Source organism: Apodemus sylvaticus, chromosome 17, assembly GCF_947179515.1.
Source record: "Apodemus sylvaticus chromosome 17, mApoSyl1.1, whole genome shotgun sequence".
NCBI classification, from domain to species: Eukaryota; Metazoa; Chordata; class Mammalia; order Rodentia; family Muridae; genus Apodemus; species Apodemus sylvaticus.
In genome coordinates this window covers 71,233,381-71,248,132 of record NC_067488.1, presented here as the reverse complement: position 1 = coordinate 71,248,132, position 14,752 = coordinate 71,233,381, and the positions used below count along the sequence as shown (strand labels likewise).

Genomic DNA, 14,752 nt, shown 5'->3' with positions numbered 1-14,752 from the left:
ACTTGCCCTTTGCCTCTCGCAACATAAATTATGTACAGTTCAGAATGATCGCTGATACAAAACATGCCAAGGACGGGGGCGCTGGGGGTGGAGGAAGAGAGAGCTCTTTAAAAAAGGGAACCATTTCATCCGTTGTTACGAAGGACCAACCTTGCTGTACAGGATACACACAACACAAAATAAAGTTCTTCACGGGATTCACACTTGTCAGCGATTTATTTTTTTAAAAAGGGGGAGGGTCCTGGAGGTGAGGGTAGAAGGTAAAAAGGGAGAAACTGAAAATTGAGTATGTGCAAGTGTAAACCAACCCAAAATACAAACACAGGGGGTGGGGTGGGGTGGGATTCTGATGCAATTATACAGGCGGGGTACTTAAAAAAAACCAACAACAACCAAAATTCCAACCTTGTAGCGTGGGTCTGAGTTATAGTTTATATAAAAATTAAAAACTGTGTAAGGTTTCTTCACTAAATTCTACAGGACTATCGGATACCTAGCATATGCTTACAAAGCCTGCCCCTTCTTTCCCAGTTCTAGAGCCCAAGCCCCAACCAGAGCCTGACTCACAGGAGACAATCTCCCCCCACACCTAATGCCTAGACCTTTCAGCTCTGTGGCTTTGGGGACAGCAAGCCCAGTTTTCCCACTGTCTGATCTAATTACAATGGTTTCTGTGGGAGTGTGTGGGGGAGTTGTTATTCTCATTAACATTTGCAGCTTGAAACAGTTGAGGAAGCAGCTTTAAAAAAAAAAAAAGCCAGAAAAAAAGATCTCCCTACCCCCATCAATCCACAATCCCCCAAATTTAAAACAAAAAAACCTAAAATCACAACAGCAACCGCTCTACCCCTCCAGCAGGCCTGCCCATTTGCCACCATCCAGCCCATCTCTACAATCCAGATAATCTGATTCTTGAAAATATTAATTACAAAATGCCCTTTGCCCACAGCCCCGGGAGAGAACTGCATACTAGCTTCACTTCACCCGTCCGCTGGCTTCCCTAGCAGAGAGGGGTCTGAGGCCTCGCATGTCCTCAGCCCTACCGACCCCTCCCCCGCAGGAAGAGGTCCAACTGCAGCACAAGCTTGGGCAGAGGAAGGAGAAGGGAGAGGAGGGTACCCGTCCCCCTCTGGCTCCCCTGGGGCCAGCTTCCTTTGTGCGTTATAACATAGTCCACCTAGACAACCCGGGTAAGAGTCACCCAGCTTCCCTCTACACCTCACCTTACAGCAGTCACGGCCGGGGGGGGGGGGGAAAGGGGGGAAAGGGTGGTAGGTAGGGTAGTGGAGGGGCCCCCCCACAAGGGGAGCTCCATGTGTCCACCCCACACCCCCTACCATTTATAAACTGGTTTTGTAAAAAGAAAATAGATATATTTATATAGAATATATAAAGCACAAAAATTAGTAGTTTTACATTTGCTCTCCCCGGGGGTAGGGGGAGAGGGGAGGGTTCTCACCTCCAGCCGGCTCCCCCATGCCCCTCAAGACTATGTACAATCCCATGTATAAATAGATAAATACCCCCCACCCTCCCCGCGCTGACTCTAAGCTCCCCACCCCCACATCACCACCCATTCCCACCAGACCAGCAGCAGTTTGGTGACTGAGGGCAAGTGAGAGCTCTGGGCCACACCCTGCCTCACTGGGTGTGGGCATGCCACTCAGGGATAGCCCTCACCCTACCCCCCACACCCCGTCCAGGGGCTGGAGGGCAGATGGGCTCAGGATGAGGCTGGGAAAACAGGAGAGCGAGCTCCTGGTCCTAGGTTTAGCGCCCCTCCCGCCTCCATGTCCAGATGGAGGAGGAGGTCCTCGAGCAACTAGGGACCAGTCACCCCAATCTTCATCACCATTTGCCTCAGCCGCCATCCCACGCCCAGAATTAAAAACAAAGATGGATTTTTGTTGTTGTTATTGTTGTTGTTGTCCTTCTCCTACCCCCCCTTCCACCCACTAGACGAGGGCAGTGAGGTGGGGGAGAGAGTCGGGGCAGTAGGGGCTCGGAGAGGGTCTCACATTTCAAAACAGCAAAAAATCCAACACGTAAATGAGGTAGGTGTGGGTGCGGGGTCTCCTTGCCCGGCTTGCCCTCCTGGGCATCTGGATGCCTCTTTCCCGTCATGTTGCATTTGTCAGAGTGGAAAACAAGGAAACACAACCCAGAGAGAGACAGAAACACAGAGGAAAAGAGGGAGACAGAGACAGATAGAGAGGAAGGGGATGGGGGTGAGGGTAGGGGCAGGACCCGGCAGGCAGGGCCAGGCGTGGGACCCGGCCTTTGGGATTGTCAAGCTTAGTCAAGTCTCTTTGCAGCCTTGAGTTGGGCCAGCGAGGTCAGTGGAGGCAGCAGGGCTGTGAGGCCCGGCCGCACACCCCTCCCTGCTCCCTGACACTTCTGGGTAGTCCCGGCCCATATCCCCCTCAAACCTGAGATGCCCAGTGGCTGCTCCTGTCTGTCCCCTCCTGGGACTGGGCAGATGCCAGCCTAAGGACCGGTGGCAGGGCAGGGAAGGAGGTTGTCCCTGGTGCCCAGGGTAGGCTTGGCCTAGGGTCCTCCACCCCAGCCTCCTGTTCCAGGGACTCCGGTCAGCCGGCAGCCCCAGCCCTGGGTCCTGGCTCTGGCTGCTACCTCTCTTCCCCCTCATCCCTTTCAGGGAAGAGGTGGGAGTGGGGAGAACTCCCCTGCCTGGTAGCCTCAAAGCTTCTTAGTTCATCCATTTCCTACAGTTCCAGGCTCCACAGTGACAGGGGATCTTGTGCTGATCGTCCTCAAAATCAAACTGATAGTCATAGGTCAGCTGGAAAGAAAAGAGAGACAGAGTCAAGGCAAAGCTTCTGAAGATGTGTGCAGAGGGCCGCAGAGGCTCTGGGGGCTGCAGGGCACGGCTCTCCTCTCACCTCCTCTCCTTTGGGGATTCGCCGGCTGGAGATGATGATAATTTTGTCCTCCTTGTCAAACGTCACAACCTCTGCTACACAGTTAGGGGCACACGAGTGGTTAATGTACCTGGACGGCAGGACAGAGTCAGGGTCAGAGATGCAGGTGACGCCCACAACACGGCTACCAATACTTAAATCCTTCCTCTCACCTGGCAGGGCCTCCAGTCAAGGTGGCATCAATCACGTGCTCATTGTTTATCCGAAACATGTAAATGCCACGGTTCTAGAAAGGCAGTCGCAACGACGATGTTAGCGATGTTAGCGAGCACACCAGGCAGCAGGCTTAGCTCACATGACCAAATTTTTCCTTTTCTTCTCCCTCCCTACACAGTTTTCCAACTGCCTCCTGGAATCAAACCTGCCCCCATGCTCCTAGGCAGAGGGTAGACCCTGCACCACACCAGACCCCAGCCATCCTGCAGTACCTGCTCCTCATAGATTTTTTCCCGCCGATTGGCCACCTCATTGCGAATGATGGTGCCAATGTACTCGATGACCATGGTGTGCTTCTCCAGGTCCTTGGCTGCATAGAGCCCGAGGCCCTGGATCCGAGAACGAGCCAGATACACATTGTTCTTCCACTCGGTGCGCAGGCGCCGGTATTGAGATGACTTGGAGTGCACAAACTGCTTGCTGTACGGGGTGTTGGTCTCGCCTGTGAAGGTGCTCTGATATGCCTTAGACATGCTGGTGCTGTTCAAGGTGTGGGGCCTGGGAGGTGATACAGTCCGTGACATGACAGACCAAGCTGACCTTGCCCACCCCTCCCTGAGAATGAATGTGCTATCAGCACGTCGTACAAGTGCCTGCTGCTGTGGAGTGGAGTGGAGGCATCTGGGTCTCAGCTTGGAAGAGGCAGCAACTCCCTACTGGGACCCTTCTGGACACCCTGGGTAGCAGAGACCACCCAGGAGGGAGTAGGTAGAGAGAGGGAAGAGGCACCAATTCCCCTTCACTGAGCCCGCTCTCCCACTTCATACTGTCTACCATCCTCCCGCCAAACCATGTTCAATGCCATACTCTTGGCGGTCTTCCCCAAGGCCCGGAATTTAAGCTGATGGTTTGTTTCATCGGATGAGTCCTACCTCTTACATATGCTGTAAGCCCTGAAAACGGGGGCCATCTGTACCACAGTGGCTCGATCTGATTTTTAAGCGGCCTTTCTTCAGGCCATCCCGCTCTGCGGCACAGCATTGGGCTCTGTGCAGACGGCTCAGTGCAGGGGAAAGACTGCTGCCTGGCGGGAGACTTTCACCACCCTAGGAAGGTCTTGCCCGGAGCAGTGGTTTTCAAACACTCAGGTGCATTTCTGTCTTATTTAGCAGATTCTTTTCTTCAGCAAAATGTTGATGGTAACTCCAATCCACAGGTAAAAACAGAGTTCCTCTGGCTAAGTCCAATCTTAAGAAGGTGTACTTACACACACAAGGGCAAGTCTGCCCACTGGCTTCTGTGTTCTGGGGCTTTGGGAACATGTACTTATAGTTTGAAAACCACTGTTGTAGAGCATCAAGGTCTAGGGCTAACTAGGGGTAGAGTGTTTGACATTCTATGACAGCCTTCAAGCCACCAAAGGCCTTCATGGAAAGCCTGCTACCATGGGTTCTGCCTCCCTCTACCCAAGGACCAAGGTTAGGCTACTGTGGTACACAGAAAGACCAGCAACCCACAAGTTAAGAGGAGGGCCTAGTCCCAGCTGTGTGACCTTATCTAGTCACGCAGTCTTTCTGGGACTCAGATTTCTCAGCTATAACATGGGAATCATACCACCTGCCCTACCTACCTCATAAGGTTGTTGTGAGGATCAAATGAGATAATGGATGTGAAAACGCTTTGAAAGAAAAAGTATAAAGTGCTATACAAATGGAAGGTCGCAGTGCTTTTCTATAACACTTCTAGTTATTTATTTCTAAGGCAACTCAGCTTTGGGAAGTGAAAGTGCCCTAGTCACTAAGGGTGTCTGAAGTTTGGGAGTATCGCCAGCCCCTCTGGAAGCAAAACCAAAGAAGAAAGAAGTGACCAGCTCCCACATCCATCTAGCCATTGTCCACTAAGGACACCCAGCAGCTATTCCCAGGTACCCAAGGGTAATCTGTCCTGTTTCCCTGGTCAGCCCAGTACACCTGAGCTCATTAGGGAAGAGGAAAGGGATACCCCAGGAAGATTTGTGTACCTCTAACCAGGTCTAAGAGGGCTTCCCCAGGTTCTTAGAAACCACTCTGATCTGCATCTCAAGCCCTCAGAATGCAGCCAGAGAAGCCTACCCACATCCACACCTATAGCCCGTGGCCCAGCCGCACAAGCTCACCGTTTGTAGTGCGTGAGGATTTTCGGTTCTGATCTGGCGCAGCCGGTGGGGTTGATCATGAGCGGCAGCTCCATCAAGGGGTGACGCCCATAGCGGAATAAGTAGTTCTGACAGCTCTCCACCCCAGGCAGCTGTGCATACAGGGGACATGCCTTACTCCTCAGACACAGGACCGATGCCCCCGTGCCCTGGCCCTGTGCCCCCGGCTCCTTGCTGCCTGCTTACCGACTCAGCTATGCGAAGCACAGCGTGCACTGTCAGCCCGAAGAGCTCCTCGCCTTTCAGGTACTCGGGGAAGAGTCTCAGCATATCGGCCTCTCTCCTCATGGCAGCCACTGGCTCAATGATGCGGTTCCACACAGCTAGGTATGAGGCAGACAGTGCCCTTTAGGGTAACACTGGCATCCTGACCCCCAACCGAAGCCCGCCCCTGGGGATCACTTCCCACCACAAGGCCATCACTGCCCTGTGGCTCTTCAGGAACCTCCTCATTTCCTAGAGAAGTTTCAATGTGGAGGTGGAGGGAAATGACAGAGCCTGTGATACTGAGAGGTAAGAGCAGGGCCCAGAGACCTAGAAGAAGCCACAGTTCTTTTTTTTGTTTGTTTGTTTTTTTGGATTTGGTTTTTTTCGAGACAGGGTTTCTCTGTGTAGCCCTGGCTGTCCTGGAACTCACTCTGTAGACCAGGCTGGCCTCAAACTCAGAAATACACCTGCCTCTGCCTCCCAGAGTGCTGGGATTACAGGCGTGCGCCACCACCGCCTGGCTGAAGCCACAGTTCTTACTGAACGGACAGACACACTTTGGAGTTGAATAGAGTATGTGGAAGTTTGAGTAATGGCTATGGGACTGAGACTCTCATGTGCGCATTACACTCGTGTCACAAGGCTCACCTTCTAGGTCGCAGTGGACAGAACAACCTGTGGGAATTGCTCCTCTACATCAACCGCGACACACAGCACATGCTCACTAAAACCTACTTCCTGCTGCCTTAGTCATCATCAGTACAGACACAAAGATAAAATGGAACGACTCAGCAGCTAAGGACAAAAACTGCTCTTCTGAAGGATCTAGGTTCAGTCCCCAGTAACTTTTAACTCTACTCCCAGGGAATCCAAAACACCTACTTCTGGCCTCTGTGGGCACTATATGTACAAAACACACAGACATACCTGAGGAAAAAAACACCCATACACAGACACACACCCATACACCCACACTCTAATCCCAGCATTTGGGAGCAGAGGCAGGCGGATCTCTGAATTCAAGGCCAGCCTGGTCTACAGAACTATTTCTAGGATAGCCAGGGTTGTATAACAACCCTGTTTAGAAAAATAGAACCAAGCCGGGCGGTGGTGGCGCACACCTGTAATCCCAGCACTCTGGGAGGCAGAGGCAGGCGGATTTCTGAGTTAGAGGCCAGCCTGGTCTACAGAGTGAGTACCAGGACAGCCAGAGCTACACAAGAGAAACCCTGTCTCGATAAAACCAAATCCAAAAAAGAAAAGAAAAGAAAAGAAAAAAAGAATAAAACCAAAAACGTTTTAAATTAAAAAAAAAAAATGTTTGCAGGGGTGAGGTAGGGCTGTAGCTCAGTGGTGTGAGATTGCAGAGCACGTCCGGATTCCTAGGTTCTACCCCTGCACCACAAAAACAAAACTCTAAAAAGATTTTATATATGGGGATAAAAGGATTCTGATGGTCAGGCATGCCTTTAATCCCAGTGCTTGGGAGGCAGAGGCAGGCAGATTTCTGAGTTCGATGCCAGCCTGGTCGACAGAGTGAGTTCCAGGACAGCCAGGCTACATAGAGAAACCCTGTCTCAGAAAAAAACAAAGAAAACAAAAACTAAAGCATACACATTCACATGCATACATACAACCCCCCCCCCATACACACAAACACACGGGTGCGTGCACACACACATGTATGGACATGCACTTTTATATGTGCATGCACACACAGCATTTACTTTACCAAGGTCATGGGAAAAAAGCTAAAATACAAAACTTTGTATTTTGAGACAAGGTCTCCCAGGCTGACTTCCAGTTCACTAGGTGGCTGAGGAGGGTGCTCAACTGAGGCCCTCCCGACCTTCATCTCCCAGGTACTGAGATTACAGGCGTGAGGCAGCAAGCTTGGCTAAACAAAACACTTTCAACTGCAAAGGTATTTAAGTGACTGAGAAAGGCGGAAGCCCGTTATCTGGGGTTTTAAGATCCTGTGCGCTTAAGCAGTTTATATAGGGGCAGGCCACAATATAAAAGCTATACAGACAGCTTCTTTCTCTGTAAAGTGACTACTGGAATACCCTGCCCAGGCCCACTGTGGTGCTCACCTTGGGGAGAGGCATCGGTGAAGACCAGATCCTCTAAACCCTGTTCAATGACTTTGATCACAAACTCAGGCCGTCCATTATTCTCACTGATGGAACAGCGGTAGCAGCAGCGACGATTGTTGGTGCGAAGACTCCAGTAGATGCGCGTGGCCTCGTAGCCCACAGGGTAGAGTGCTGTGGCACTGTGGAAGTCAGACATCTGGTGTGGGAGCAGCTGTCCGATGGCATGAAACACAAGGCCACCTACCCGGAACATGTGTAGCCGCTCTCCCCGCTGGATGATGCTGGCAATCTGCTTCACCTCGTCCCGCTCAATGTAGACCCTCCGGAAGACAGCGAAGGAGCTCAGTTCCTGCTCACAGGGACCCTTGATCTTGTGCATCGGACACAGCATAGTCTTGTCCTTGAAGAACATGCACTTTGTGCGGATGGCACAAGCAAAATGGTAGACGTTGGGGCAGCGCATGCGGTTGCAGCTGCTAGTGGCACCAGTTCGCTGGCACAGCGAGCACTTGGTTAGCAGTCCTCGGTGCAAGGCCACCTCCACATTCATCAGTGCCCCACCCTGGGTCTCATACACTTCCGTGGACCACAGGGCACAGTTGAGGTGTACCCAGAGGTCCAAGTCGAGGTTGAGCAGGCGGGCGGGCCCATCAGTGGCACCGTCCCCCTCTTCATGACAGAAGCAGCATCTGCGGTTGTCTCGCGGCACCTTGCTGGGTCTCAGAGCTGTACCAAACTGCTCCATGAACTCCGCCACCTCCCGCTCATCCTCCTGCCGACCGCTGCCCTTCTGGATCGTCAGCAGGAGCCGCAGCCGCTTCCAGCGTACCCCTTTCCACTTTTTGAGGCGTGGGGGACGGGAATCTTCGCTCTCTTCAGGGGGCCGGGCCCGGGGTTTGGGGCGGGCAGACTCAGGGGATGGAGCCAGTGGTAGAGGTGAAGGGACAGGTGGCTCAGCAGGCGGGTCTGCCTGAAGCTCAACCATGGGTTCAGCGGGAGGACTGGCAGGAGAGGGGGCCAAGGGGGACGGAGGCGGGGACGGTTCCTCAGGAGGCGGGGCCGAGAGCTGCCGCACGTCCAGGTTTGAGACATTGTAAGTGTAGCTGTGCTGGATGGGTGGCTCCGGGGCAGGGCTCTCCTACAGGAACGCCCTGGTGTTAGTGCCCCTTCTTCAGCCGACCAGCCCCTTCCTGCTCTCCACCAGACTCCACTCCCTCAAAAGGCCACTTTTGTGGGAGTGGCCCTGGGACCTCTCTGCCCTGGGAGTACCTTCTTCCTAAAACAGATCCTCCTCCCCCAAACCCACCTGCTTCAAGAGGCTCAAGATGTCTAACTGGCTCTTGAGGGTGTAGCCAGGCAACACTGCATCAAACTGCTTTAGCCAATCAGGTCCAGTGTCTGGGCCCTTGCCACTCAAACCCTTTTCTTTCCCACCTAGAAAAAGGAAAAGGGTTAGTCTCCTGCCAGACTCCTCTCTGGCCTGAAAGGGCTCCCCTGCTCTGCTTACCAGAACCCTCAGCTTCCCCCTTCTTGGGCTCAAGGCCTGCCCGGGCAGGGCCATCTGGGAACAGCACCTCATAGGAACTGGGTATCTTCATGCTCAGCAGCTCAGCCACTGCTACCATTACGCCGTTCAGGTTCTGCTGGGGCAGAAGAGGGTGTGAGCAGTGTCTGCGGTGAGCACTGCTCAGTAAAGCAGGGACCCAGCAAACCCGAGGCACGACGGGTGCTCAGAGCTCCCTGGTCCACTGAAGCTCTCCTTCCGGGGCAGGTACACAGAGCTTCACAGAGAGAATGGGAATGCCCACTGCAGACACTGCTACTGTGGTTTTAACAGTTCTCCAGCTTTCTTTGACCACAGAACCCTACAGCAAGGCGCCACTGACTGTGACTGGGAGTGAGGTCTTGCAGCATCTGTCACCTGACAGTCTGTTGCCTGATCATCTTTTTATCCATGGAGATGAACTAACCCTACAAGAGCCCTACTTCCCTCACTGAGCCCAGTCCTTAGCCTAGCTTTTCAAAAAAAAAAAAAAAAAAAAAGTAGGTACTCAGAACACATATTTGGACAGTTGTAACTTTTTTTATCCAGGCAAGCTCTGAAGACTGTCCTCTGACCCAAGGTACCCTTGGGACACACCTTGGCGGCGGCAGCAGAGACTGTGAGCATGACTGACACCTCACTTCCCTTGCCCTTCTCCCAAGCTGTAGCAGGCAGCTTTCCAGGGGCCTCCAGGTCAAGGACCCCGTAAGGTTTGGTATCTGGGAAGACTGACAGAGAGAGAAGTGTGCAGAGTCAGTCACTTTCCACCATCACCCTAGTCCCAGCTGACACCCAGCCACCCTAACCCTAACCCATACTGTACCGGGCCTACACCACGAGAGGCACATACCAGGGATGCTGGCACGAGGAATAATGGGGATGACAGGGGAGAGGGCCCGGCTGTCCTGCTCCCACCGGCCAGAGCCCAGCTGAGGAAACCGCGGGGCCTCTTCCCCCAGGATGCTCTCAGGGGATGAAGCCGGCACAATGCTGTCAGGAGAATCACTGTCCTCATCACTCTCCATCCTGCAGGGTGGATGAAAACTGTTGGTCTAGCCTCAGGGATTCTCCCGCTCAAGAGTCAGAGACCAGGAGGTGCAGCCATAACGGAAACCCTCCTCCCCGTTCCCCACCTGACATCCTCAGTCTGGTTGTGAGGGGGTGTCGGCAGAGCAGCCAGCAGGTCTAAACTCTTCACTTCTGCAGCATCTGAGGGGTGGGAGGGAGGATGGTCAAGGTGAGTGTAGAAAGGTGCTCTGTCCCCAGCACCTCAGTTCAACCAGCTATCTGATAACTATCTACTCAGCTGACAGCCAGGCAGGAGAACCAGCACACTGAGCCTTTCTTGTGTGCCACACTCATTTCAGGACACTTATGTAGCACAGGCTAGCTGACTTCCAACTCTTTAGTCTTTGTTCTTCAGCTCCGACCGGGATCATGGCACTGAGTCACACCACCACTCCATATTTACCTCCTTTAACAGCCATGAGACGGACGTTACAATGTCCAGTTCATGAGGAGGATATCATGGCTCGAACAAGCCAATCAAGTTACTGGGTCCAAGCATCACAGCAAAATACACTCATGAGCTGGAGTGCAGATGTAGGTCAGCCTGGAGTCCCGTATCCATGCACACTGGACTGCTGCTTCTCATAAACTTCCCTCAGATTCACCCTGTTGCTTTTGCAAGCCTCCAGAAACCCACAACCTTCCCACCAAATGTCTCAGTGAGTGCACAAGGCAGTATGCAACCCTTTCATTTTCTGATACCGAGTGGCAGGACACCACCGCATGTCCAGAACTCATCCGTCAAGTCCCAAGAGACCAGCCTCTCACTTACCCCTCGGCGCTCCTTCACTGTCCTGGGCTGAGGCTGCCTCCTTGGGGTGCTCCCCCAACTCGTCAGCGGGAGTGACACCATTCACCATCTTCTGCTGCACCGATGGGGGTGGGGTGGGGGGCAGCGACGAGGGTGGTGTCGGCGGGTTACTCAGGTTATTCTGGGGGGGTGGGGTGGGTGTTGTGTGCAAGATGGCATAGGGAGACTGGAATAATCTCCTGGCCCCACATGACACCAGCATTTTCCTCCAGTCTCTCATCCCCACCTCCAACCCCAACAATTTTATTATTCCCAAAAAGTATTGCCATTTTTCTGACCTTGGTGAGCAGCTGAGAATAGTAGTCAGGGCCGGTGTGCAGAGCCCCACTTCCGAAGGCCCCCCTGAGCTGGCTCTGCCCCCCAACCAGGCAGCCACTGCCGAAGGGAGCAAAGAGGCTAAAATTGGCGGTGACGGTGGGCTCCGTCAGCGGAGGCTGGGACAGTTCCTAGGAGGGGCAAGGTGACAATGCTGGTAAGATTCGGCATTCATGGCTACCTGTCAGACTGGGACGACAGGCTGCCCATCCTCCTGTGCTGAGGGAGACCATGGGACTGACTCCTGGGTATCACCTGTTTGAGCTGTTTGAGTAAGGCCTCGCTGGCCCTGAGCCCATCTTCTCTCCGCAGCTTTTTCCGGGAGCTTGCCAATCTGTCGCTCGTCTTCTGCACCCGCTTAGGCTTCGCTGGCAAAGGCTTCCTTGTGGCTGCGTCCTACACCAGAGAGCACCGTGAAGGCAGCTGCCCTTACTTATTCTGACCCAGCCCTGCTCACCTGACCTCCACCTCCACAGCACTCTACCCAAAGCACTCACCTCTTTGTTGCTGGAAGTACCCTGTAGTTTCTGCTCCAGCCCTGACAGCTTGCTATCAATGTGTCCATTCATCTCAGCTCGAAGCCCCTCAGGCCCCCGCCCAGCACCAAGTTGCACATTCTTTGCCCGTAGAAGCTTCTGCAAGAGCAGATGGCCAGCCTCTGAGCGGGAGCCTGCTAGAAGGTGGTTGCTGGTGCCTGATGCCCCCGCTGGCTCCCCGTTGGCCTCCCTTTTCACTGTCTGTGCGCCCAGGGCACACGGCTCTTCCCGAGGCTCCTGCTTGATGCTCAGCTGGGATGGCTCTTGGAGAACCTGTCCATTCACCTGCTCCGGATGCCCAGATACCAGGCTGCTCTGCTCTGGCTTCTGGGCTTCTGTGAGGTTGTCTGAGGGGTCCCAAGGTCCTAGCCCCTTGCCAAAGAAAGTATCTGCAAGCTGGGCAGCAGCAGGTGAGACCCTCCCAGGAGGCAGTTCCAAGGCTGGCCCCTGGGGCTTTGGAGTCCCTGGATGGGTTGGGGTTAGCTGGGCACTGGGGGAAGGTAATTGTGAAGGTCTCTTTGGCTCTTGGGGACTGGAAGGTGGAGGTGTGGGATGGACAGGGCCAAGCACTGGTCCTGTAGATAAGGCTCCTTGTGGGACAGGGAGCCGGGGTGGGCCCTGAGGTCGAGACCCTGCCCCTAGCTCCTGAAGGGGTCCTGTCTGAGAGGCAGAAAAACCCCCAGGTTGAGGTTGGCAGCCCAGGAGGCCCTGGAGGGGAGAGGGCTGGGTCCCGGGTTCCTGGAACGGTGGAGTCTGGCGTACTGCCTGACTCTGCTGCAGCTGCCGCTGCATGAGGAGTGCCTGCAGCTGCTGCTGCTGCTGTGGGCTCAGGTGCCGCAGCTGCGGGTTTTTGGCCAGGACTCCTTGGAGCTGTGCTCGAAGCTGACCCAGTGTAGGCATGACTCCAACTCCAGGAGGACCCTGCCCAGACTGAGGGACAGGTCCTGATTTGGGAGGCTGTGACCCTGTGTTATTTTGAATGGGTCGATCTAGCCCCAGGGGTTGTTGGGAGCCCAGAAGGTTCTGGGTCATAGGTCCAGACTGCTCCCCCAAGGAAACAGAGGGTTGGGCCAGCAGGTGGGGTACAGATGGGGACTCAGAGGAGGATCCACTCCCTAGCCCGTGGCTTCCTCCACCTGCTGTATGAAGCAAGTTCACCTGCTGCTGGGGTTGTCCTGGGAGCCTTAGTGGTGGCTGCAGCTGCACTGAGGTGGGCTGAGATTGGGCCTGGGATTGGACAAGCAGGAGTTGTGAATCTCCGGAAATGGAGGGCTTTACCTCCCCTGGCTCAACAGACATTGATTCAGGTATAGTCCCCACTGCTGGTGGCCCTCCTTGATGTGTTGAAGGTCCCTCAGTGACCTCTGAAGGAAGCACTGTCTCTGCATTGTTTTGTTCCTTGCCTGTCAGGAGGAGGGTTGGGCCTAGGGCTCCAGGGCTAGAAAAGTGTTGAAGAGGCTTGACTGGCATGCCAGGGCCAAGTGTCACTTGCTGCTGCTGTTGCTGCTGCTGCTGCTGTTGTTGCTGCTGCTGTTGTTGCTGCTGCTGTTGTTGCTGCTGCTGCTGTTGCTGCGGAGATAATAAAGTTCGATTTTGGTTCAAGAGGCCCATCTGCTGCTGCTGAAGCTGCAGCTGTTGCTGCTGGTGCAACTGCTGCTGCAAGTGCAGCTGCTGCTGTTGTTGTTGCTGCTGCAGCTGTTGCTGCTGCTGTAGCTGCAGCTGTTGTTGCTGCAGTTGCTGCTGCTGTAGCTGTTGCTGCTGCTGCTGCTGTAGCATCTGTTGCTGCTGTAGCTGTTGCTGTTGCTGCTGCAAAGAACCCAAGGCCTGAGCACTCATTTTGGGCTGTCCACCATGTGACAGCATTCCTTGCTGAAGTTGGGAAAGCCCTGTCATAGATCCCTGCTGTTGTTGTTGTTGTTGCTGTTGTTGCTGTTGCTGCTGCTGTTGCTGCTGCTGAGTTGTGAGTAGCCGGTGTCCCATAAGGCTGTGACCCTGCTGTGCCAGCTGAGGGGAGCTCAGCACCCTGGACTGAGTCATAAGCACCTGTCTGTGAGGGCCCTGAGGACCCAAAGCTCCAGAGTGCTGCTGCTGCTGCAGCACTGCCACCTGGGCAGGCCCGAGCATGCCCTGGGCCCCCTGTGATTGCTGAGGGGACAACTGTTGGACCAGGAGGCCCTGGTGGTTGCTGGGAGGCAGAAGGCCCTGAGGCTTAGGACCCAGAGCTGGGTTCTGTACTCCGGGACCCTGTTGTTGTTGGATTGCCACCTGCCCTAAGAGGTGTTGCTGTTGCTGCTGCTGCTGCTGCTGCTGCTGCTGCTGCTGTTGTAGTTTCTGGGCCAGCTGCATTCGTTGCTGCTGCAGCTGTAGTTGCCTTTCCTGTAAAAGCCTTGAGTCAGGTCCAAGGCTTCGGAGAGCAAGATTACCAGGGAAGAAGCTCCCCGAGGGGCCAGTCAAAGATCCAGCCACACCAGGATGTTGCTGTTGCTGCTGTTGGGCCAAGGTAGTATTGAGGAACGGGCCGCCAGACTGTCCAGGTAGTCCCATACCCCCTGGAGGCAGACGCAGACCTCCAGCTTGCCCACCAGGAGGGGCCTGTGGTGGCTGTAACCCGTGACTAGGGAGCAGCTGGCCAGGGAGCTTGGTGAGTACCCGAGGATTCTGAGAAGGGCTGACAGCCAGCACGGCTGAGTGCTGCTGCTGCTGTTGCTGCTGCTGCTGTTGCTGCTGCTGCTGCTGCTGCTTGTTCCGATATTCTGCCATGAGATTTGTGTGCTCTTTCTGCTGTTTCCGGACCTAACATAGGAGGGTTGGAGAAGTCAGCTTGAAGACTGCCCACCCTGCCGTCCCTTCCCCTGGCCTCGGGGTTCTGAGCTGAACTCTCCTCTCC

The 14,752-nt window shown here is 54.4% G+C and overlaps 1 protein-coding gene across 11 annotated transcripts in view; it reads right to left on the bottom strand.

Moving 5' to 3' along the window:
- Window positions 1-185: 185 nt before the first annotated feature.
- Window positions 186-14,752, bottom strand: part of Kmt2d (lysine methyltransferase 2D) — a 40,006-nt gene continuing 25,439 nt past the window's right edge. For 8 of the 11 annotated variants that reach the window (XM_052160214.1, XM_052160218.1, XM_052160222.1 and 5 more), the window contains exons 40-56: window positions 11,827-14,658; window positions 11,585-11,725; window positions 11,293-11,460; window positions 10,976-11,135; window positions 10,269-10,344; window positions 9,986-10,161; window positions 9,733-9,863; window positions 9,100-9,232; window positions 8,899-9,026; window positions 7,590-8,730; window positions 5,476-5,612; window positions 5,251-5,381; window positions 4,726-4,773; window positions 3,368-3,653; window positions 3,092-3,165; window positions 2,901-3,009; window positions 186-2,800 (exon numbers count right to left, since the gene is read on the bottom strand). In XM_052160214.1, the coding sequence (XP_052016174.1) occupies window positions 2,708-2,800; window positions 2,901-3,009; window positions 3,092-3,165; window positions 3,368-3,653; window positions 4,726-4,773; window positions 5,251-5,381; window positions 5,476-5,612; window positions 7,590-8,730; window positions 8,899-9,026; window positions 9,100-9,232; window positions 9,733-9,863; window positions 9,986-10,161; window positions 10,269-10,344; window positions 10,976-11,135; window positions 11,293-11,460; window positions 11,585-11,725; window positions 11,827-14,658 (5,964 nt within the window). In that variant the 3' untranslated portion in view covers window positions 186-2,707. The remainder of the gene's footprint in view (window positions 2,801-2,900; window positions 3,010-3,091; window positions 3,166-3,367; window positions 3,654-4,725; window positions 4,774-5,250; window positions 5,382-5,475; window positions 5,613-7,589; window positions 8,731-8,898; window positions 9,027-9,099; window positions 9,233-9,732; window positions 9,864-9,985; window positions 10,162-10,268; window positions 10,345-10,975; window positions 11,136-11,292; window positions 11,461-11,584; window positions 11,726-11,826; window positions 14,659-14,752) is intronic. The other 3 variants (XM_052160223.1, XM_052160224.1, XM_052160225.1) reach the window with 2 other exon arrangements.